This window comes from Besnoitia besnoiti, chromosome V, assembly GCF_002563875.1.
Source record: "Besnoitia besnoiti strain Bb-Ger1 chromosome V, whole genome shotgun sequence".
NCBI lineage: Eukaryota > Apicomplexa > Conoidasida > Eucoccidiorida > Sarcocystidae > Besnoitia > Besnoitia besnoiti.
The window spans coordinates 1,502,210-1,524,983 of NC_042360.1; the positions used below are offsets into that span (position 1 = coordinate 1,502,210).

The 22,774-nt window shown below is 57.0% G+C and overlaps 5 protein-coding genes across 5 annotated transcripts; 1 reads left to right on the forward strand and 4 right to left on the reverse strand.

Annotated features, from left to right (window-relative positions):
• Positions 1-1,869: 1,869 nt before the first annotated feature.
• Positions 1,870-4,017, reverse strand: BESB_060310 (2,4-dienoyl CoA reductase 2, peroxisomal family protein; the record flags this gene model as incomplete). Its single annotated transcript, XM_029364445.1, has 3 exons — positions 1,870-1,999; positions 2,654-3,429; positions 3,841-4,017. The coding sequence occupies 3 exons, from the start codon at positions 4,015-4,017 to the stop codon at positions 1,870-1,872; spliced, it is 1,083 nt and encodes a 360-aa protein (XP_029219153.1).
• A 1,888-nt stretch (positions 4,018-5,905) lies between these two features.
• Positions 5,906-7,719, reverse strand: BESB_060320 (uncharacterized protein; the record flags this gene model as incomplete). Its single annotated transcript, XM_029364446.1, has 2 exons — positions 5,906-6,507; positions 7,227-7,719. The coding sequence occupies 2 exons, from the start codon at positions 7,717-7,719 to the stop codon at positions 5,906-5,908; spliced, it is 1,095 nt and encodes a 364-aa protein (XP_029219154.1).
• A 1,576-nt stretch (positions 7,720-9,295) lies between these two features.
• BESB_060330 (uncharacterized protein) lies at positions 9,296-11,832 on the reverse strand (the record flags this gene model as incomplete). The annotated part of the gene is made up of 2 exons (XM_029364447.1): positions 9,296-9,717; positions 11,427-11,832. The coding sequence occupies 2 exons, from the start codon at positions 11,830-11,832 to the stop codon at positions 9,296-9,298; spliced, it is 828 nt and encodes a 275-aa protein (XP_029219155.1).
• Positions 11,833-13,559: 1,727 nt separating this feature from the next.
• On the reverse strand, positions 13,560-14,855 carry BESB_060340 (putative ribosomal protein L28; the record flags this gene model as incomplete). The annotated part of the gene is made up of 2 exons (XM_029364448.1): positions 13,560-14,189; positions 14,637-14,855. 2 exons carry the CDS (start codon positions 14,853-14,855, stop codon positions 13,560-13,562), a joined length of 849 nt encoding a protein of 282 aa, XP_029219156.1.
• Positions 14,856-16,377: 1,522 nt separating this feature from the next.
• On the forward strand, positions 16,378-19,422 carry BESB_060350 (uncharacterized protein; the record flags this gene model as incomplete). Its single annotated transcript, XM_029364449.1, has 8 exons — positions 16,378-16,454; positions 17,094-17,166; positions 17,358-17,414; positions 17,618-17,682; positions 18,070-18,170; positions 18,415-18,479; positions 18,740-18,861; positions 19,206-19,422. The coding sequence occupies 8 exons, from the start codon at positions 16,378-16,380 to the stop codon at positions 19,420-19,422; spliced, it is 777 nt and encodes a 258-aa protein (XP_029219157.1).
• Positions 19,423-22,774: the final 3,352 nt, after the last annotated feature.

Genomic DNA, 22,774 nt, shown 5'->3' on the forward strand with positions numbered 1-22,774 from the left:
TCGCTTTGCATCACCCTCTAGGACTATGCCGAAAAAATACTTTGCCGACGGCTGGAGTTGTGACGTCGGGTGGACGGCGCGTCAGACTGCTGTTGTTCATCATGCACCCATTTTCCTTATTGGAGGGGCGCTATCCTGTAAAACGCTACCGGATATGGGAAGTATTTCTTGGGAAAAAGGGAAGAAGACGTGGTGGAAAGGAAGAAGCGGTAAGCATGTGAAGGAAATCTGAACTCTCAGGTGTATCCGGCCCAAAAGCATCGAGTGGCGACTGTCGCCGCCGGGTTGGTGACGGGAAGCCAAACTCGGGCCGTGGCAGCTTCGAGAGAGCTCATCACGCGCCGCCAAGCGGCGAGCTGGTTTGCGCGACAGAGGACGGAGGGGCTACGCAGCGGCTGGCAGGGCGGCTGTCCGAAGTCACCCCAATGCCTTCTTCAGAGCAGCCGGCCCTGTCGAGCTCGGCCGCATCAGCGAGGGGAGAAAAAGAGGTCGTGTGACACAACGCAAGGCTATCAGCCTGCAGAAAAAGGATATTGCGCACGAATTTCCGGCACAAATCGCCACTCTTTGCGCAGGCTTCTTTACCCGGCGCCGCAGGAGTCTCGTGACGCATGACCAGCTCGCGGCCATGCGCAACCCTCAAGAAGCACACCCCGTGGAGCCGCGCGACGGGCGTTAGCTGCCGCTAGAGATGGTACGCACGCCCCATCCGCGCATACGGCAGCAGATAATACTTCGATATGATATCGTGCACGCTCTCTCGACCTTTCCACGTCCTCAAAAGATGCAAATCTGGAGCACCCGAGCAAGCTCCCCGTGTTTTCTTGCTCTCTATTGTGTACTACCCTTGTGTTGCTTGCTGCGAGGCAGGGTTGCTGAGAATACCGCACGGAGTCCAAGTTCTCCCATAATGGGACACACGGCACAGACGGAGTAGGATCTATGCTACTTACCACACGCGTTTTTCTTGCTGTGGTTACATCAACATGTGAGGCCCTCCAGGCAACTGGTGGGACGGAGTTTACGAGCGCACACCGTGGCGACGGCAGACCAAAAGAAGGCCTGCATGCATGCACACTGCGAACGCGCCCTGCCTATTACACGGTGGGTATCTGCGACTGCCAGCCACAGTTTTTCAGGCCCGCCCCAGCATTCACGGCAAAGAGACGGACAGGAGCGCGAGTTCCTACAGAGGATCTTCCACGTGGTGCCTCCTGCTCACTGCCACTGCAGCGAGCGTCAAGAGCACCGCGTGGAAGACAGTCGTAGACGCCTCTTCAAAGTGCTCGCAGGCTGCTACTGAGGCAGCACAAGACAGTATTTAAAGATAGAGTAGATTATATAGTTTCTAGGAGTAGGAACAAGCAGAGCTCTGCGAACTATGGGCAGCATAAGGTAGCGATGCTGCACACAGGACCCAACATTCCAGCGGCGCTTAGTCGCGCCGGCACTAGGGCGTTGTCGTGTAAAGAGTGCCCGTAAGACGGCCAGACGTCTTGTTCACATGCAAACCGTTCCGAGATTCTCTCAACCGTAAAGAACCCGAGTGGCACACAGTTGACTGTGCGTAGTAGCCCAACGGCCATTTGACAGAGCCGGTTGCGATGGCCCACCATACACTGATGACCAGGAGACAATGCCGGTTCCATTACAGCCCATGCGGACAGCACGGAACACCAGTAGCAATACGCACACACAGACAGTAGCAGAAGGGCTGTCTGCCTCATACGCGTGCCTCCGACCTTCTTCGACGCCCCAGGCGTAGCTGCCCTTGTGTGGAGTGGATACACAACGCGGTTCCACCCTCTCTGGCCTCCAGCGTCCGCCGACGGGTGACCGCTGTGCGTCTCCCGTCGGCCGATGCTGAAGTCAGAGCTTTGCTTCAACGCGGAATGGGGCGTTCCTCCAGGCCTCGTTCTGGCGTGGCTCAAGCAGCGTGAAATTCCCACTCGTCATCCACTGGCCGCCGTCCACCACAACGTTGGCCCCGGTGATGAAACTGCAAAACAAAACGGTGTACACACAACACTGCAACTGGAGCAAGAGTTGCGCCAACTGCATTCGGTTCTAAGGGGTTCGAGGGACAGTTATGCGACAGCTCACTCCACCCCGGTGGTGGCACTCCTCTCCGCTCCTCAACACAGCTCCGCGCCTACTTACCGTGCCCAGCAACGCCGCATCGCGCATCCGGGCCTCAGCCCTCCTCGACTACACATGCTCGGAAGCTGCTCACAGTGTCGTGTGAGACTCTCAGCCGTCCTGCACTGTGCGCGTGGTGTGAAACAAGACATCCTGAGGTTGCAGCTAACTGCATGTCCCGCAGCAGAGTGAGCGAGCTTCCCGTTTCTTCGTAGTCTTGTTTTGTGTGTTGCCTGCTGCAGACGGTCAACTGGATCGCGTGTTCCCTCGTGCGATGACACAATGGTGCCGCGCTGCACCGGCGCGCACCCAGTGGTGTGTAGATCCACTTACACATATATGTGCGTGAATAGTCTATTCGCGTGCCTGAGGCAGGTCTGAATCTTTACGTAGCCAGGCGTGTCTGCGACATGCTTGCATCCACATGCCCGCAAAACACTATTCGCACGGATAAGTATACTTCGTTAATCATCGCGAAATACCCATTCCTGTCGACTGAAGAGCTAGCCCTTACCTTGACTCAGGGAGACATAAGAACACCGCAGTGAAGGCCACATCCTGCGCGGTGCCGATTCTTTGGAGAGGAGTGAACTGACGCAAGAACTCCAGGTCCTCTTTCTTCCCTTCCCTTGCCGGGTCGACGCCGTTCTCTGGATGCAGCCGCCGGCTGGTGGCTCCCGCGTCAGAATTGTCGGTCGCCTGCAGTGACTTCCGCTGACTCTCTAAATGCGCACTGATATTCCCTCGCTGCACAAACGGGTTCAACTTGCTCAATCCGACGGTGTCTGCCACCGCTCCTGGTGCAATTGAGTTTACTCGAACATTGTAGGGCCCCCACTCCACAGCCAAGTGTTTAGTCATAGCGTCTACCGCAGCTTTGGCGACGCCGGCATGCGTCTGCAGCAGGGTTGCCGTGTAGTGGAGCGTCATCGAGATGTTCAAAATCACCTTCCCACACCCAGCGTCGTCGCTTTGTCTCCCACGCACAGTTTCCCCCAAGCCACGAGCTGCCCCCAAGTCCGCGCGTTGCGCCGCCGGTTTGAAGCATTTCTCAAAAACCGTTTTCGATACGATGAAAGATCCATGGGCGTCTATCTCCATCACAGTCTTGAATCCCTTGTACGACAGCTTCTCCGCAGAGCAGAGAAAGTTGCCTGCGGCGCCGTTCACAAGAATATCTATTTTACCAAACTTCGCCATGGCAGCATCCACCGCACTGACCACTTGGCTCTCCTTGCGCACATCCATCGTCACCGGAAAGCAGCATCCGCCCGTTTCAGAAGCAAGCAGCTGAAGCACAGACAATGACACAGGCATACAGGGAGAATGCTCGATCTACGCTGCGTTCGCCACATGTGAGATCAGCTCTGCAGCAAATATACAAAGTCGGATGCGGGCGCCCAGTGAATAATGTTCCTGCCCGCATGGAGACGGATATGGACCCGATTCACTCTGTGCACGACGGAGGCTCTCACGAACACACACACTGTCACTAAACCAAAAGAGAACCACATATGTGCGACAATGCTGAGGGCAATAATGTGCTTGCTGCAGATTGACGGCCACCGGAAGCTGATGATTTTTTAAACTGATGCCAAAGGTGAGCCGTCAATCCGGAGACTGAAACATCCTCAATCTCTCATCGCCTCAGACGCTGAGGCTGGCGAGGGCCACATATCTAAGAACACGGCAGGGACAGACCTCGGCTGCATCATGAAGCTTCTTCTGGTCCCTGGAGGCAATCGCAACTGAGGCACCATGCAGCATGAATTGCCTGGCGATTTCTTTGCAGATGCCCGAGCCGCCCCCTGTGATAAAGGCCACTTTTCCTTTGAGGCAATCGCCTCTAAAGGACGACTGCCTTCCCATTGATCCCATGATACGACAGAGCAGGCAATCCTGTAAGAGCCACACGCCTTTGGAAAATCTGCGTTCTGTCGGACACGCACTGTCGAGATATGTACAGCTCGCTCCGCGGGCTAGTGATGCTGGCTGGTGGAGCTCGGGTGATATGACGGTTGGGAGCCTTCAGCAAAAACCGCCTTATCATCAAAGGGACGCACATATCCTCTGCGCTTCACACAGGCTTCCCAGCAGCCGTGGTGCGCAAGAGTCAGCTACTTGGCGTCTTCGCCGGTGGCATGCAAATAGAACCAAGAACCGTTAAGGCACTGTGTACTCTGTCAGTCTTTGGGGGCGCTTTAGTAGCCAAAAGGCAGTCAGGACCAATCATGCACATGCACAGCAATGCGACGCGGTAGTGATGTTTGTCGATTTGCAGCACCAAAGCTGGGGAACGCACAGCTGCAGGCGGGCCGGAACTCAGGCGGGGCCCCAATACACAGCCTGAGCGCAGTTCACAACGCTACTGGCATGTTGTGAGCATGCATGGCTCTAGAGTTTCTACGGTAATACTTTTCTGTCACGGAATGAATTCCGTACAGTAAGCAGTGTATGTGAATTGCATCTGGCCTGCCCAGCTGGGCAGCCCATTATCCCCTCGACCCGCCTCTCTGTGGTGGGTGGCTGAAGTGAGCCTGCTGGGGTTCTGCCCCTCAGGCGAAATACAGAGCAGGCGATATCTTCCAGTAGCTGTCTCCTCTCAGTCGAAGTATTTTAGGCGCTGCGGAGAGTCCTGTGTGGTGTCCAGACCTGCTGTGCCTTTTACGCCCTTCGCAACGCCAACGGTGTTCGCAAGTCCAGGCCATATACATCCATGCCTTAGCCGCGGTGCCATTGCCCTCCGACGGCTCGATGTGAGAAGTATTAACTCCTGCACCTCTCCAGCACTCTGGTGGGTACCTGCTGCAACAAACTGTGCACCCTTCTACGGACGCCAAGCCCGGCGAAGCGGAAGCCTTCACCTCCACACTAGAAGTGTACGATCTCACTGGCATCGTCACGACGCCTGACAAGGCCTTCGCGAGTTATCACATTTGGCTTACCTGCCCTTCCCCCTCGTGAGACGGGTTTCCCCCAGCCGGCCGCCCCCTCCGAAAAACGCAGAGTAGTGCCGCTCCAGCACCAATGCAAACCGTAGTCGCCAGACGATGTATGGCAGCTAGACAACTGTAAGGGTACGCAGCGGCCCTGCTAGCTGGAAGCCCATTCGCAGAAAGCAGCGCTGGTCTGAATGTCCTGGGATGTCAGGACGGTATCTTCTGTACTATCTATTCCAGTTCCTATCGGCACGCAGTAGAGCAGTAATGTCACTGTCGCGACAAAGGGAGTTGCTGCTTTCACATAGCACTCAGCCGCCCTCCAGCACTGTATGGCAGACTCGCAACAGAAACCGAACTCGGCAGGGAGCAGGCTTAGAGGTGGCACACACTGAAGATAGCCGGTCGCTCATGCGCCGTGAACTCTACAGCCATGTTCTGTAGGAGGGGGGAGGGGAGGGCAGGAGGCTCGCCGACAACCCCGTGTTCGAAACATGAGTTGCCAGAGATTCCTATATGATATCCGCGTCTGAATGACCGAAGCACCGCTGAGGTCTCCAAAACAAATCTCACCCCCGCCCCCCCCCTCCCCCCGAGCCGGAGCGGCGGCAGCGCCGCGCTTCTCAGGCAGCCTTAACCAGAAGTGCGCTGCGTACCAATCCTAGCCTAACGCCTCTTTGCAAGGAACGGTGTCACGGCTTCCGCAGAAGAAAAAATTTACATATCAACACTCGCGCTTGATAGATGCTGATCATGTTCTTCCAGCACAACTGTTCGGTATAGTGAAGCCAACACCTTACGATGCTGTGAGCAGTTACATAAACTCCCTATACGCCAGCATGACTTTCACCTGTAATGACGCCCTCATCGTCTGGCTGGAAACCTAATCCGTCACCTGCCTCCCCACTGTAGCCACTGGTATCCCAGTCCTCCGCGCCCACATCTCGCCCCTCGCTCCCTATCACCGGTTCCCCACCGGCAACAGAGGAGCCAGGGAAGTTCTCCTCATCCGCGAAAGCTGCATCAGCGCCGTCTGGGTCTCGGAATTCTCCTGCGCCACTCTCCGTGGTTCTTCCAAAAAAAGACAGGCCTTGACGATGAGCAGCCTCCATATAGTTTTCCAGCTCTCGCTCAAGCTGGTTCTCTGCACATTTGAGAGTCTGTTGGTGTTCCTGTTTCTCGGCCCGTCGGAGCCTCCTAAGCATCCGCAGTTGGCGTGTGAGGGAGGCGGTTTTCTGTTTCTCAGCCTCGAGGAGGAACTCTTTTTCTTCCAGTACAGCTTTCGTCTTCTTCAGCTCCAAGGAAAGAATTCGCATCTGCCGGCACTGCTCTTCTACCACTGCTCCAAGGTTTCCCCTCTGTTGATCACGGCGCTTCAACAGCACCACATCTTGCTCGCTCCGAACAAGCGCCATCAGCTCTTCCAGATCTGCGAGTAAACCAGCATCGCCAGAGGGAGATGTCTGAAGTGGACGGGTGCACTCTGATTATTCCGCGGCTACACCGACGTGGGAGGCCGGATATCGTCACATGCAGTGGTTGGGGACCGGTGAACTCCGCTACATATGTCTGCTTGGTTGTGCATACACCGGACACTGCCTACGCTGTGGGGGGCGCAAAAAAGAAACGTACGCACGTTTTTCCTCTTTCCACCACCAGACGGGTATGCACGTTCTACAGCGGCGGCCCCGAAATAAAAGCGGCATAGACCGCGCACTCAGTGGCGGGAAAACTGTAGCTTCGTCTGCATACGGAAAATCGGGCATATATGGGAGGTTCTGGTGTCACCACACAACTAAGCCCCACGTGGCAGTTACAACAGGGAGCCCGCACACCGGGCGCAACCGCGGCAAGATCGGAGGAGTCACCCTCTAGCTCTTCGGCGAAGATGTCGATAGGGAAAGACTAGCTCACCAGCAGGTGATGCAAGGCATGCACGCTTTCTGTAGCGCATGTTCGGCAGTTTCAACTCCTTTCCCCCCCCGGCAGCACTCCCACCAATCCTGCCACGCTTCTGACTGTCATACAACAGCCCAGTCTACGTATCCGAGTACAACTGCGGCGCGCCAGTCCTTTACCGCCCATTTCCGCGTCACGAGTCTGAGAAATGTGGTGATTTGTCAAAACCGCTTCTTGCACAACACTCACCTCGCTCAGTCAGCTGGACATTTATTATATCATCACCTGAGAAGGCGCCGTCCGCCGATGCTTTGGGGGCTGGAGCTCTTAACTTTGCCTTCAGCCTGTGACACAGAGGCCTCCTCTCTGACGCTGACAGCTCCTCGGGGGAAGACTCAAAGTAGGGCGCAGGCACTCCCAAGCCATGGAATCCATCCCGAAGGCAATGCGCATGCGGGCCTCCGCCCGTCATGCACGCTCCATACGACAGCCGACGCTCGCCATGATTTGTGTACTGCGAAGTTCCCAGCGAGGTTGCTTGACCAAGGGGGGACTGTGGCGGACAGCTGACGCTGGAGAGAAAGGGCGAGCCACCTGGGACTGTGTGCGGGACTAAACTTGAGTGGGGGGTATCGTTGTAGAAGACATGCTCACGGCCTGAAGGACCTTTAACGAAGGTAAGCGCCACTGCCGGCTGCCTGGGAACGTGGCTGGAGTTGTGTATGCTCCCAGAACGCGACATCACGATGAGGATGTCGTACAAGGTCCCTTCGATACGACGTCACGTAGACACTAGAAGAAGAAAGCTGACCGACCGCCGAAAGGAGTCTGCAGCCTTGAATGATGATTCAGCAGAGGAAAATATTTCTGTTGGGAAGAGCCACAAAAACAAGTCGGCTCCGAAAACAACAATCGCAACGGTTCACCGCGAATATTAGGCACCTGAGTTCCGTTCCATACGCTTAGTGCCGAATAACGGTCACAATGAATGGAGACAGCTCACGCATTTCCGTTGCCGCGTTACTGCACGGTGAAATGGCCACGTAATCAGGAAGCCGGTGGTCTGCGCAGCGCGCCGGGATGGTGACAGCGGAAGAAATTCGCCACTCACCTACGCGACTAGGGACGCAGCTGGAACGCTGTCATGCGTGCAGCGGAAAGCTACCGGTTTCTCGTGGCACATCTCTTCAGGCCGCCGCTTCTCTGCCGCGCCTAGCTCACAGGCTCCTCATTCACATCGAAACCGGCTAGCGGAAGAGATCCTTCCCTGCAACGAGACCGCAGGTTGGCATGCGCGAGCGAATTGCATACGCGCACAAATCAGAGACCGTTCTGATGACAGTGTGCACCCCCGTTAGTACTAAGACCGCTCCCAAACTTTCGAGAATCCACCTAAGAGCGGCTGGCACGGGCAGTCCTCAAGGCGCAAGGGCCTCGGGTCACACTGGCAAAGAAACGGCGGCCAAGCCTGCTGAGATGGCGTAGCCGTTCTGCCTGCTTTTTGCAGGATTTGCTTTTGGACCGGAAAAGTCATGGATGGGTTTGGGTTTCTCCTAAGCGCATGCTGTCGAATCAGCCCTTGTAAACTCCATCGAAGTGGCTACGCGCTGGCTAGCTCGGCATGCTAGCAGAAATTGGGGCCCTTGCAATCCACATGAGGTGCATGCATGGCAAGAGCGCGCAGCACAGCCATGGCCTCTCTGACTGCAGTTGCAAAGCGCCGCCGGGGAGTCGAAGCCGTTTTTGGACGGCAACTTTGACCTGTCCTTCCTCCACTACTCGTCAGTTGAGGTACGGGTACGACTCCCAAGCTGTCGCGTTTTGTGGTGTTCGTTTCATGCCGCTCATCAGCGATGCCGGCTCAGAGCGGCCCGTACCGCGGCCAAGTTTTAGAGTTTAGACCGCGGGCGTTTTGCCTTTGTTTTCCGAATGTCTGCTTCTGAGTGAAGGACAGGGGGTGTTGTAGCACTCCTGCTCCAGTCCAGCAGGCTGTCACCTATTCGCGAAGCACGGCGCGTCCGTTAGAGCGGCCAGCAGGATTCAGGGGCGGCTGCGAGGCGAGAGGTCCGCAGGGGGGAGTTGATCGCGTATTCTTGTCCACGAAGTCGTCGTTTTCAGCTATATCCCCTTCTTCGACAGAGCAATGGCGTGGAGTACTGCGTCGTTGGATCTACGGAGGGAGATCGGAGGGTACAACTTCCGGATGAGGGCCTCACGGCGCTTCCTACGAGCGGCAGTTCTTGCGATGCTGGCCGTCTTCCCCGTAAGTCTTCTGCAGGTGGCGGAAGGCAGGTCTCTAGAGAGCATGTCAGTGGGCTCTAGTAGGCGCCGCCTGGCTGGTAACGGGCGGGAGCGGCAGGGGCCTCTCTCGTGGCGACATGAAAAGTCTCGGGAGCCCTCCACCGGGGCGCCGCCTCCATCAAACGAGCCGTTACAGCTGAGTCGGACAACCCCCCGTCAGCCGCCTCCGCGTCTCCGACTCCCGGAGGACTTACGCCTCGGAGTCCTTTTGAGAGATACTGTGCACAGGAAGAAATTGCTGCGTACACTTGTGCGGGAAAAAATGAAGCGGAAAGCGGATGCGCTGGAGCATCGTAGCCGACATGGTTCTCATCGTCCCTTGCCTCCAAGCCCGCTGGCAGCGCCGCCGTTGCCTCCAAGCCCGCTGGCAGCGCCGCCGTTGCCTCCAAGCCCGCTGGCAGCGCCGCCGTTGCCTCCAAGCCCCGCCGCAGAGAAGTCGCTGAGTCCAGATTTTACGGGGGGAGTGCTCGAGAGTGTCGCGGAGGAGCTCGGGAGTATATCGGCTTCCGTTGAGCGCCACCCACGGCAGGAGTCTTCGAGGGGAATCTCCGTGCTAGCTATGCTGTTCCTGACATGGCAACACGCGGTCGAGGGGCGGCTTGTTCTTCCTCCATCTACCAAGAATTGATTCCTTTGAATTTAAGGGTGTGCGGTGGCACGCATTCGTGGGCACGGCTCCTTAAAGTTCCTCCAGTAATGCAGAGGAACGTCGTTTGACGAAGTGCGCGGCGGGCGCATCATTACGCTGTGCCAACCGGGCACTTTTTGTTTCTTCCTCTGTAATACAGGTGCTCCACGCGCAAACTATGCCAGTCTCGGTGGCGTAGGAACGGCCTGTCGCGGCAGCTCCGCGCCAGCTGTTTGGGTAATCCCCAGCTGCATATAAAACACCCGCGCAGGCAAGGACCAGTCGAGGTGACTTGAAGGCCATCATCGCCTGCCATCACCGCGTGTAATCCTAGTTCGGAACTTTTGCTGCACAAAGTCGACTGCCTCGTGGCGGAAGCGTCCACTTTGGAGAAACCGCTGGAACCTCAATTGCCAGTGCAGAGTTATTTTGCTACGGATCGAGCGACGTCGAAGGGGGGGGGGGGGGGGGGACTCCGAACTTCTCCAGGGTGCACCCATTCCGAATGATCACTCCGTCGCAGCGATGCAACTACACCGCTGTTAAATGACCACATTGTGCGTGTTGCAAAGCTTTCCCGTTGTGTCGCAGCACGGGGGGAGCTTATTTAACGCCGAGACACGCGACGAGCATTTAGGCATGTGTGCCAGCTATGTACCGTTGTTGGGCGCGATGTGAGCCACGCGTAGTTGCGTACCTGCGTGGTGGAGGAGACTGAATATGGTGCGCTCATTTTCGAATCTATCACCAGGCGGTCGCTTCCAGGTCCCGTGGTGCTAAGTTCCACTCAACATCCTATGGAGCGGGGCCCGAGCTTATTTGTAAAGTGTTCGACCCGTTAATCAGAACATGAAGTGCATACTTCGTATGTGATGAGAGTGTGTGGCAAGTGTCACGCGTGGCTGTCGATTATTCGTATTCTATTTCCTTCCACCCGCTAACCTGTCAAAAGCGACTGAATAGCACCTCGTGGATCCCGGAATGAGTTTTCGGTGATTCTCGCGTGACGGTCTCAGCGATTGCTGCCTTTCCCTCGCTCCCGTACTTACCCCTGGCACCATAGATCCACGGTAGCGGTCCGACTGCAGGTTTTTTTGGCACCCCAGCTCGCAGCGTCACTGACCTTCTATCTGGGGCGCTTCAACAGAGTGGCTGTTTTTCTCTCGAAGGATGAGGACACTGACAGTTTATCCCTACAAAAAACGACGAGAACTTGAACAATGCCGCACAAAATCAAATCCGTCCATATGTCCTAATCTCGTGCCGTCCACTGCGCGCGACCCCCGGCGTAGTTAGAACTGAGAAAATTGCACTCGGCTCGGCCGCGACACTTACCTCACGGGTCCGCGGACTTCACGGAAGAGCGGTGTCAACAGGCCGAGGTTTGGGCGGCCCCGTAGCCCCGGGAAAAGAATGGGACCGCTGTAGTTTGACAGTTGTTCGACCCCTGGGAGGCACGCTGGAAGGACTGGGTAGTGTCGAGGAGTGCTTGGCTGGACTCGTCTCTATCTTTGCCCCACCACGATACGCACGCACAGGCTTGAAAATGCCTCTCCTCCAGTCCCTCAGGCTCTCCTGCGACGTGCCCACCGACGCCAACTTGGAAGGTGAAGGAGTAAACCACCACCGCGGCCACGAGCGCAATGAACTCATTTGGTTGAAAATCTTTGTCCATACACTTGCGTAGTACACGTCGTCTACCGATCCAGCTAAGGCTGCGAGCCTGAGGTCTACACCTCCCACAATGTCAGAACCCTCCTTGGGCGGGGGATTCATAGAATCTTGCTTGCTGGCAGGTCGGAACACCTTTCGTTTCCCAGTATGATCCCCCTTTTCTGCGTCTTCTGGCTGCTGCGCGGAGAGAGCGCCGCAAGCATACCAGCTGACAACAGCTGCGAAGCACACTATCAAGGTGACTAGCATCATTCGCACTGTCTTAAACGGCTTGACCTGCCCGCGATGGTCGTGCAGAGCGTGGCGAAGGCCATCTCTGACCGAATGATGCTCACGACTGCATTTTGAAGCATCACAGTCCAACCACGGAGAGTTGCTGCAAACTCGCGATCCTTTGCATCTCTGCGACTCCTGAAGAAGGCAGTGGCTCCCCCCATCAGATTTGTCCATCATCTGAAATGAGCTTGGAACCATACGTTACAGTTGTACCGCGTCGAGTGCAAATACGAACAGAGTAATTACGAACAGAGTAATTCGCTTTTTTGTATCGAGACGAAGTGTAAGATTTGCCCTTGGTTAACAGACGGACGATCTGAGACGCGTGAGGCCGCGCGATGGGTCGCACATGTCAAGAGACGCGTTTCCGGCGGCCTGAAGCGACGGGGAGGGGGGTTTTGTGTCGATACATGCGACACTTTCACAGACACGCTGTCAGCCACGCCAGCACCATAGATGGACTGAAAATGTGTAGGGTCTCGTTTTGCCATTAGCGAGTGGAAAGTGACTGTAGCGATCTGGAACGGGTATGTGGTTTTAAGGGACTCTGCGTGCTTCTCGATGATACACCCTTACGTATGAAAGAATCACTCGCTGACGTATTCGGCGATGGGTTCGTTGCCGCGCTGCGTCCACGCTCTCTAAAAAAAAGCTATACTCAGTCACCATCTCGTAATCGCCGCCACCACCAGGTAAAACGTGTACGGGGGATTTGCAGTGCATCCAATGCTTGAGGAAGAGATCCGACTAGGAGAGCACAGATCCTATGGTCAGTTGTGGGGAGCCCCGCCAGCGACCTGACCCGCTTCCGCAGCTGCATCTCCGGTCAATACTTACTGTCGCTGTCGCTCATGGCCCCTCCCGCTATTCACCGGAAGGTAGGCACGCCACAGCCACGCCTAGCGTCCTTTGAATGGCGTAACGACTGAGCTCCGCATTCCGTACGGAGCCGGGCTCTACGTAGATCTGCCACGGCAATTTCTGCAGTCGGTGGGGGCAACAAGAAGAATACTAGGAAATCAGACAGAGCTGGACGCGACGCGAATGTTGGCCTGCCTTTTTGTCTCGTTAGGGTGTGGAGCATAACCGGAAACGACTTGCTAGCGGCTTTCCCGTGGATCTAGCCAATCGCTTTGTATGCTGCTGTGGTGATGAAGGAACCAAAGCTGCCGATAGCGTGACAGGCATGAAGGATGTGGGGAACGTCGGTGTAGCACCGCCCCGGGTATTCGTACAGCACGAGACAGATCTAGTCTAACAAAAACTGGTTGCTAGCAGAGTCACACGCAGCCGCCCGCCCTGCACGCGAAAGCGGCACGCGGAGCCGGAGAGCTCGACATATCTCAGGGCTTTACAACGGACCGCAGCGAATGACCTACATTCACGTATTCCTGTTTCACCCTCGAACAGCTGTCGCGTGCCTCGTGTTGCATCGCGTCCTTGATCGATACGCGCGACAGCTGTCCAAGCTCTTCGTCTCGTTCGTTAGGGCAGTGTTTCACAAGTCTCAAGTCGACGGCACGCAGCGAGAACGACCACGGGTCAGCGCCTCGCCTATGCGCGCTGCTCATCCAGAGTATAGAGTTTAGACTGGAACAAAAAAGTGAGGAACCCCAATGTCATCACTCCCGTTCCCCGTTTATCCATCTTCCTCCGCTCGCGCAAGTGACTAGCTGCCTGCGGAAAACGCACTCAAGAAAATATTAGAAAGCCCGATTCTCTCGTTGTTTATGCGTTTTGCTTCTTCGGCGTACAGAGCGGCCGCTTTTTCCCCCTCCGCCACGGGCTCGTCCTTTTCTGTACCCAGCCTCTTCACTGGAATCGGCGAAGGCCCGCTCGAAGCCCTTAGCCTCTCCCAGCCTGCGTCTGAACGCCTCCTCCAACTCTTTGCTTTCCCGCCACCAGAGATCCAGCGCGGGTTTCTCTGGGGCGCCTTCGTGGAAGATCTGGCGCTCAGGATGCACCTGATGAGCAGAGGGCAGGTAGTACGGAGAGAAATTCCGAACTCGCATTCGCAGATCTGCTTCGTACTGCTGCTTCCGCAGGTTGTGGCGGTAGCAAGCGTAGAATGGATCCCTGCGGGAGGACACCTTGAGAAATACTTTCCAAGGCAGCCCCCAGTCGCGAATAGCCGGTTGCTCCTGGTAAAAATACATCACTTGCCGCATGCGTTCCCCCATGTGGGAACGAAGCTCCTGCGGTGGCGTCCGCAGAATGTATGCGTCGAAACCCCCCATGTCGTCCATCGCGTGCAAAGCCGAGGTTGTGACGCGTACGTTTGGAATCGTCGTGTTCAACAGATCTGAGGTAAATGTTTGACGAAACACGTTAGGCTGCAAACATCCACAAACCCGGCAAAGCCAGAAGGGTAGGAGGACGCATGCGGGAAAGCTGCGCACAACAACAACAGAGAGCGAGATATGCTTGGCTTTCATTTGGCTACCTCCGGGTTCACCCAACACGAATGCATTCCCGTTAACTAAGCCCCGACACGACTGTTTGCTGCTGCAGACAAACCGCCACTAGCCACTGTCTGAGACAGACATTCACGCGCTCGGTTTTCCACGTGATCCCGCCGCCGAGATACAGACAGCCTCAGCCGCTAGGTAGCTGCAGCGCCGCAGAGAAATAGTTTAACGAACGCAGAACGGGGGGGCTAGCATCCCTAGTTTCGACGAGCACAAGAAAGTGGAAGCGAGGCGCACCGTGTGCCGCCGAAGTTTTGGGCGGCACTTCCCGCGTTCGCCTCGTATGTAGCTATCGCTTCGTCTGTGTCCTACCTTGAGTTTTCGCCGAGTGCGTCGCATTGAGAAAGTTCTCTTTGTGTGGTAGTTGAAGTCCTCATCATGGTACAACCCTGTCTGAGATGCAGCCGAGGGTTCCCGCCCGTAGGCCTTTACAGGAATCGGCGGGATAACCTGCCACTTTTTGAACCCTCGGCGCGCGCCGCGGCCGACGAGGCGCAGGTACTTTCCCCACAGATTCAGATTTTTCGGCATCTTGCGTGTGCATCCTCAGGCGCGCGTAGTCGGCTTCCCGAAGGCGACACAGAAGCAGCCATGCACTTCTCGAGCTAGGCAAGCCCGGCGCACCGACACTGCGTCTCACTGCTACGCACAGAAAATGCGTCTCACTGCTATGCACAGAACGTTCAGAAGGCGGGCATCTTGCTGCGTCGGCGCGCGCCTTTCGAGAACCTGTGCGATACGCCGGGGCATACACGTGCTGATTTCGAACCACAGGGATTCTGTCTTTTCCACACCCGAGACGCTACGCGGTCTGGGGTGAGCACGCGTCGGAAGAAAATGGCGGCCTGCAGGCCTCGGCCGCGGCAGATGAATTTCAGAGTTTCTAGCCGGGGCGGCGTACGCTTCCCAAGAGCACATGCAGCAACTAGATCCAGGCCAGTGAAGGCGAATGTGCATAGAAGTGTCAGAAACGAGTTGACAGCGTGAATCAAGACGGAGAAAAAGCTGACAGGCACTGCCGCGAATTTGCAACCCCGGCTCTAACCAGCGCTAAAACCCAACCAGTTTGCCAATGAGCGCGGCCGCAAAGTACGACGCGCAGCTCGTGCCTTGCACAGACAGGGAAAAGTCTGGGCTTCCGAGGGCAAATGCCGGAGGAGCTGGGTAACGCTGGACAGCGCGAGTGAAAACTGAAAGAAATGATGCTTTTCTCGGGCATGCGAGCCAAACGACGTTCTTCGGTCGCGGCTGCATGCAGGGAGAAAAGGCGTCATCTTGTGCAATGTGCGGGAGCGGCAGACCCGTGGCAACATCGAAATGGGGAAAACGGCTTCTGTTTGTGACAAAAAGAGTTCGGCTGAGAGCAGTCCCGACATAGAAGTGCCCTCGTTATTTTGGAAGGAGATAGATCTGCCTTTATCGGCATGCCTTGCGCAGCCTCGCGCTTTTCGAAGTCGTTGCCTCTGTGTGTCTCATTCGCATGCCCTAGGAGCCCAGAGTGAAGCTGCGCTTCTTGCGGTCTACGGGAAATCAGCAAGTTGTCTCCATAGTTGCAGAAAGAGGGTCGGAGTACCCGTCGTATCTGGTTCAGAAGATAGCACAGCTGTGCCAGTGTTTCGCGTGTGCGGCAGCCAGTTAGTCTTGGATCGTTGCCCTTCGTAAGAAGGCCGTTTGTGTGTCGGCAGCGCGCGGCAACAACAGGAGCCTCTCTGCTTGGTCTGGAAAAAGTCATGCGCTCTGTTTCTGCTGTCTGTCTTTACCGCCTTCTCCTTCGTTTCTCTGTCACCTCGCGCTTGAGCCACAAGACTCCTGTCAATTGTCGTGTGCACGTCGGTCGATTGATTGCCTTCGCCGAGTCTAACTTTCGATTTCACTCTTTGCGTCCGCGGCAGTGCCCCCAGACGTCGCGCTTGGATTCCGCGCCGCGGGTGTGTTTGGGTCCTTTGGGAGACTTCTTTGAAAATCCACCTCTCCGGTGGCTGGCGCGCTCGCAGAGGTTGCGTGTTTTATCCTGTGGAACGTTTTTTGCGGCGAAACCTGCGATCTAGCCACAATGACAATACTCCATTTTGCAGCTTGCAGCGTCTGCTGCTTCGGCCCGAACTACGCGATCTACAAAGGCACGGAGGTGTACGTCTCCCTCATTAGGACCGCGCCGTCTACCCGGCGTAAAGCCTCGCGGATGTGGACTCTTTGTTTGCGGATAGAGGCTGCAACACGCAACCCAAGCTCGCTGAGTTTTGTCTTTCCCCAGCGTGTCCGCAGTCTGCGGACGGCAGGCTGGACTGCGCCGGGGGCACTTGGCTGCAGGCGGCTTCGCGTGCTGACGGGAGGAAACTCGGTTCTAGCTGGGTCGCTGCTGTGGTTCCAAACTGGATATCTTGTCCACAACAGGATTTGGTTGCGGTGCTGTCTATTCACTGTCTCAAGCTCTTGCTCTGAGGAACCCGCCCTTCCGACAGGCAGGATGCTCAGTGATCACGGAAGCAGGTGTCTGCTTCCGTGGCGCGATTGTCTCTATAGACGCGCTCGGGTTGCGTTCACGTGGACCAAGCTGTCGCCTCTTTCAGGTCTCTTTTAGCCGGCGCTAGCGGCCCCTTGGAGAGATGCCGAGCGAATCCTTCCGCGCGCCAACTCCACGGCTGCACGTCGCGAAGCTTGCCCGAAGACGACGCTACGCGTCAGGCTTATCTGCATGCATGCGTTGAGAGAGCGGCACTGTTTGCGCAGAATCTTTCTGTGCGTGTGTCTGCTATCCCTTGCGCGCAGGTCCGAGCAGGCAGGCACTATGTCGCTGATTGCTTTCTCATCCGTCGCGTACCTCCTCACTCAGCTTCTCAAAGTGAGTCTACGTGCAGACCTTCTTTCGCGTTTTCACGCCGGCTTGTGTGCAAACGCACTGCGTTTTGCGCGACCATTCCCCTAGTGTTCACCTCCGGTCTAAGGCCCCCGCCTCCCCCCCCCCCCCCTCCCCCCCCCCGCGTCCTCTCAGGAGTTCTCTGTGCGCGCCTCCCCTCTGTGCTGCGTCCGCAGAGCTTGATTGTCGCCTCGCTGGTGCCCGCCACCTGTCACTCTTACTTCGTCTGCGAGGTAAGATACGAAAAATCCCCTTTCCTTGCGATGTTTGGTCGCCTCAGGGCAAAGTTTCGCGGCGCGCAAGCCTGTGCGCGTGCAGGGGAGTGGTCGCGACCCGTGGTGCTCGTGTGCGCCGCGACTAGACCCTGAACTGCATGCGATTCGCGGCGCTCTCACTGCTTCTTTGGTCTTTTGTGTTGCGCTGTGGGGACGACCAGGCCCTGACGCAGGTTCTACTGGGCGCGTTGGAGCTCATGGGCCTTTACTTCGTCGTGCGTCACAGGTGAGTGTCTCAGCAAGCGGCAGGGTTCGCCGACTCGCAGGAAGGCTTCGAGAGCGCGAGCAGAGCTCGGTCTAGGCGTGGCACAGCCAGCGTTCGCGCTGCGCAGCTGCCTCTCAGCGAACGAGGCGGCCATATAGTTGTCCAACATATATCTCAAAAAGTCTCAGTTAGATGCACAGAAGGGACAAGGTCCGTACTTGACGGCCCGGCGAGAAGACAAGAGAAAGGCTTTCACGACCGACACCAGGTGTCCCAAAAGACTTTCATGGTCGAAATCAGGCATTTTGCGGGATTCAGACCCGCGTGCAGTCGGCAGTGCAGTTCGCTCTCATCTCCCGCCTCTTTGAGACTTCTATGGAGCTCTGGTGCTGCCCAAATGTGTCACAGAACTGCACTGGCGTTCGACGCGGACTCTCGCCTGCTGAGCGTCGGTCTGGGCTGGTCCTTCGCGCACTCGCTCTTCACTAACCTTCTGCCAGTCATCGCGAGTAAGACCGCTGCGACCCTCCGCGGCACGCGAGGCTCGTTCTGGAGGTCACTTTGAAGGCAATCTGCGCTCGCGTGCACCTTGTTCGCGGTAGCGACCCGCAGTCCACGGGGCATTATCGGTGGCTGGGGGCCGCGCACCACCACGATCTGTGTGTTCCATGTACGAGTGCTGCGGAGGGCGGAGGCCTGCGCGTTCACTCGGCCTTTGAGAGCTGTCACGTGTGCGGCGCGTGTGCCTTGCAGGCGCGAGAACCGCGGCGTTCCACTGGAAGTTCTTCTACGGAGCTCTCTCCGCGAACGTCTCGACCGTAAGCCTCTCTCTCTGCTTTGCGCGACAGACTGCCGGTCGCGGACGCTCTGCGCGGCGCAAGAAGCAGCCTGTCGCGCGCCTGAGTTCGAGTGTTCTTAATAAGCGCATGCAGTTGTGGAGAGGCTGCCGGGGACCTTTTTTGAAGGGACGCGGTTGTCGCCGCGGCCGGTCCAGGTCCAGGATCTCGCTCTCCGCGGAGGTCAGGGCGGCGCATGCATGCGTTTGTGTGTGTGTGTGTCTTCTCTTTTCCGCCTGCAGGTTTCCCTGATGGCGCTGACGGTGCTGGTGTTTCTTGCCACCCGGAGAAAGCAAGCACAAGCGACCGCCACCACCGCGAGCGCCCTGGCAGCTGTCCTGCTGCTGTTCCCGTTCGTCAGCAGGTCGGTCGAGCGAGGAGGGAAGCTGGATCAGAGTGACACTGGAGATGCCAGGGCGGACGCGTCGATTGAATGCCCGCTCCGCGGACAAGCAAGAGCTCTTTGCAGCGGACGCGTGGCGGCGGCAGACCGGGGGGCGCACGGGTCGCGCCTGGCTTGAAGCTTTGCGGCGCAAACGTGGTACCCTTTACTCTGCAGGCGCCTCCCATGGAGAGCAGTGGGGCTGTCTGATTTGTAGCGCGTGCAGGTCCACGGCACTCTGCGCCCCTGCGCCTGACTCCGGAGCGTCGAATCATGCCCGCTCAACCCCGCCGTTTGTGCTGTGTTGTGTGTTGGCGTGTGTCTAGTCGCCTGGTGCTGGGGAACACTCCAGCCACAGGCCCCGCGGGCAGCCCCGCGTGGTGGGCGCTGCTCGTGCTTCAGGCGGCAGTGGCGGCCGCTGTCGCTTTCGCCGCGCTGCAGATGTACCGGCCGCGGGCGAACAAGAGCTCGAGTGGGCCGACGGCAGGCGCGCCGATGTCGTCCCAAAGTCAGGGCAGCGGGTCGTCCATCAAGCAAGAATGAAGCGACGAGTGTGGTCACTGCGGGAAGGCAGAAACGCGCCTTCGCCACGTCACACTATAGAGGCGAGAGCGAGAGCGAGCCCTTCGCATACGGTGTGAGAGCGAGTTGCACTCCGAGAGGAAATCCCTTCGGCAAGGCAGCAGCATCGTGGCGCTCCCGTGGTGTACCGGAGAAATTCGCAGACATGAACTGAGCACTCGCATGCAAGTGAGTGGCGTGTTTCGTTCCAGCGTGCGACAAAGACGGCAAAAAACCTCAGCCGCACATTCTCTCAAAATACCACTTTATGCGCGCGGGTCTCCGGTTGTCGGCGGCGAAGTGCGTGTGCCGCCGTGACCAGGGTAGGCCAGGAACGCGAACCGCCCGGCGTTGGATGTGACACTCAAGCCGAAACTAGAGAACGGGGAGGCGCTGCTGGTGCGCAAGCGTAACCCCGGGATGTCGCTGGAACAACCCCGGATAAATATCGTCACCAGAAAGGGTGGCCTATTGCATAAAGCACTGCAGTGATCGGTAGCGCGCAGTGACGCATGCAGGATTCGAAATCTGTTGGTAAGACTGAGCTGCATTGCCGTTTGCGGCCGCTTACGGATAGGCATATCGTGCCTGCGCAGGAGGAAGCTGCAGGGGCGTGCATAAGGAGACGTCGCTTGCTGTAAAAAAGAGTTCGTGGTCTCTAAAAGCTACACGTACGCGAGGCAATTGTACCGTATTGAAGGCACGCACAGTCTGGGACGGAAGCGTAGACTGTGCCCTTGATGCACAGCAGTGCGTTTCTTAAGGGTAAGGCCATCAAACCAGGCGGAGCCACGATCATAAAAAAAGCACAGGAACTCAGACACGGGTCGGGGCGCTCCCTATGCCGGCGGTCGAGTAGTCTGAGCTCGGAGTCGGCAAGGTGGCGCACCGTTTTTCCCGCGGTTTCAATGGTTGCCTTGGCACAGGCGATGCGGTGTGATGGGTTGACCGCCTGAAACAAAAGGACAGGGACGCGCCGTGGTCTTCGAAAGCTGAGAACGGAATCGGTCGCCTGCATTGGCGGCCCACGCCAATTCGTAACTCACGTACTGCCGCGCATCTATCTGAAATCTGCGCACCGCTGCTAGCTGGGTTTGAGGCACCCTCAGTAACAGCGTCGCAGGCTGCTGCACACGCGAAACGGCCGGAGACGCAGTTGCCATATCTCCGCTGGTCGGGTTGAGCCGCGCCGTAGCTCACCGCACCATGCGCGTGAGTATTGTACAACTCAAGACATGAGATGAGCGTCAGTGCTCTCATTTACTTGCACTCCAGTACGCAGATGTGCTCTGAACTAAACCGCAATTCTGTAAAGTATCTGGTGGTTGGTCACCGTGTAAGCCATTCCGCAGTTTGAGTCTGACTGCGGACTGCCGGTACACGCCGTCAGAAGCAACTATAGGACGTGTTTTTCGTCGCACCTTCAGCGACAAGGCCGGCTCATGTATGAGACAGTAAACGTGTGCAGTTTTTTCGCAAAGCTGCGTGTGCGGTTCAGTTTTGTCAACAAGGGATGCGACACGACACACTCTCTGCGACCTGGCCGCCTGTCCCGCCGCCGGCATGAGTGCTTCGCGCTTGATCCAAACGCACTTGTGCACCCGCCTTCGCTTATGGAAAAACGCAGGAGGCGACTATAGTTGTCTAAGAAATCGGATGCGTCCACTGCATCTTGGCAGAGGGCACTGTGGAACGGGTCCCTCACACAAGCGTGCTCACCGATTCATGAAAGCCAGTTGTTGCTCTATCCCAGATGGGCGCATATTTCGGCAACTGAATTGGAGCGTTGCACCGAAAGTTTCCCTTGTCTAACGTCAGCTTCAAAGGCAATACTCCCCCGGTCTCCCCCTGCACGGCTTCCTGCCATCCTACCGGCTCAGGCGTTCGAGGGAACACAGATGCCATGACAGCCCAGTTTTTGAAGTGGTGGGGCCACATCTGTGGGCCTGAACTGAGTTCTATTTGTATATGAGGGAGTGGTCGAGGCGGAAGGAAGCGATGGAATCAAGGGGACGGCTGGGTGAAAGGAAGGTATCCTCTTCACTGGCAGATGACTTAAATGATGTGTCAGGGAGGCACCGGTCTCAGCGTTTCATGGAGCCTGCGGACGGGGACACATCTGAGTCGGCTGCAGGATTCCATTCCTCTGCAAACCAAAAGACAATGGTTCAACTTCCACGGGATCTCGCCCTGAGAGATGACAGCATAGCCGTATTCTATCCATCCGCCGTTCCCACGAATCACGACTGCACGAGGCTAGACGCCACTAATTACCGTGCAGACAATCGAGAGCAGGGCAAAACATCCGGCGAATTCGAGGTCCAGATGCCGCCACCGCTGCAGGCGATTGGTGCTCATGCACGTAGCATACATGGGTCGTCCGATAGGCTCGTTGATGGATCCACTTCGACCTTGAAACGCCAAATGACGAGGACAGCCACGGTCAGAGCAGATCCTTGTCACCCAGACAGACAAGCGAGGCGAGGGAAGTTGGTGATGCCGATCTGTCCTCTACACTGTCAGGAGCCTTCGACGGTACCCGGTCTCGTGGGCGGTTGTCCTCCCGTGCCTACTTCGGTAGGCGGCATTGCAAACGACAGTTCAGTAACGGGCTGCAGAGAGGCGGATGGTGAGGGGCAGAGCCACGTTCGTATTGGCAGGAGCCTGCTAAGACAGGCACTACACAGGCGTCTGCGATCAGCTTCAGAAGATGGTAGAGACACACCGTCGAGCATGCGTCCGGCAGCGGATCAGTCTCCACAAGGCGAGATGAACAAGTGCAATGCCCGGGCACCACCGTGTCCTTTGGCACCACGAATGGACTCGCAGCTCCCGTTGTTTTTTCTTCCCGAGCCGACTGATGCCGAAATGCTTCCCGCGTCTGTGGGTGCCATGCCGTTACCGCAGGCTGGAGGACATGAGCTAAGCAGCAAAGATGCGGGGGCGTCCGAAGGAAGTTGTTGCTTTTCTGAAGGCATGTCCGCCCGGCTCAAGCACGCATTGATGGCCATGTGCTCTGGTGAGACAAAGTAGAGTGGAAAGCTTGGGACAGTTGACGCCGCTGGAGGTGTCGCCTACGCAGCAGGGAAGTGCCGACTCCTGCGGCAGACAGGTGGTCTTTGCTCCGTGTCGCTGCCCAGCAGTTCTTGGCAGGCGGTTTCCTTCGCTGTCACTGGAGCATGCACAAGTCATCCCTTGTATGCTACTGTACAAGACCCTATTGTATTAGGTGATGGTGCATGCGAGATAACCTTGCGTTTCGCATATAGTGCTTACGTATCCGGCATGCAAGCAGTCATTCTTTCCGTACATGAGTGCTGCCGTATTCCGTATG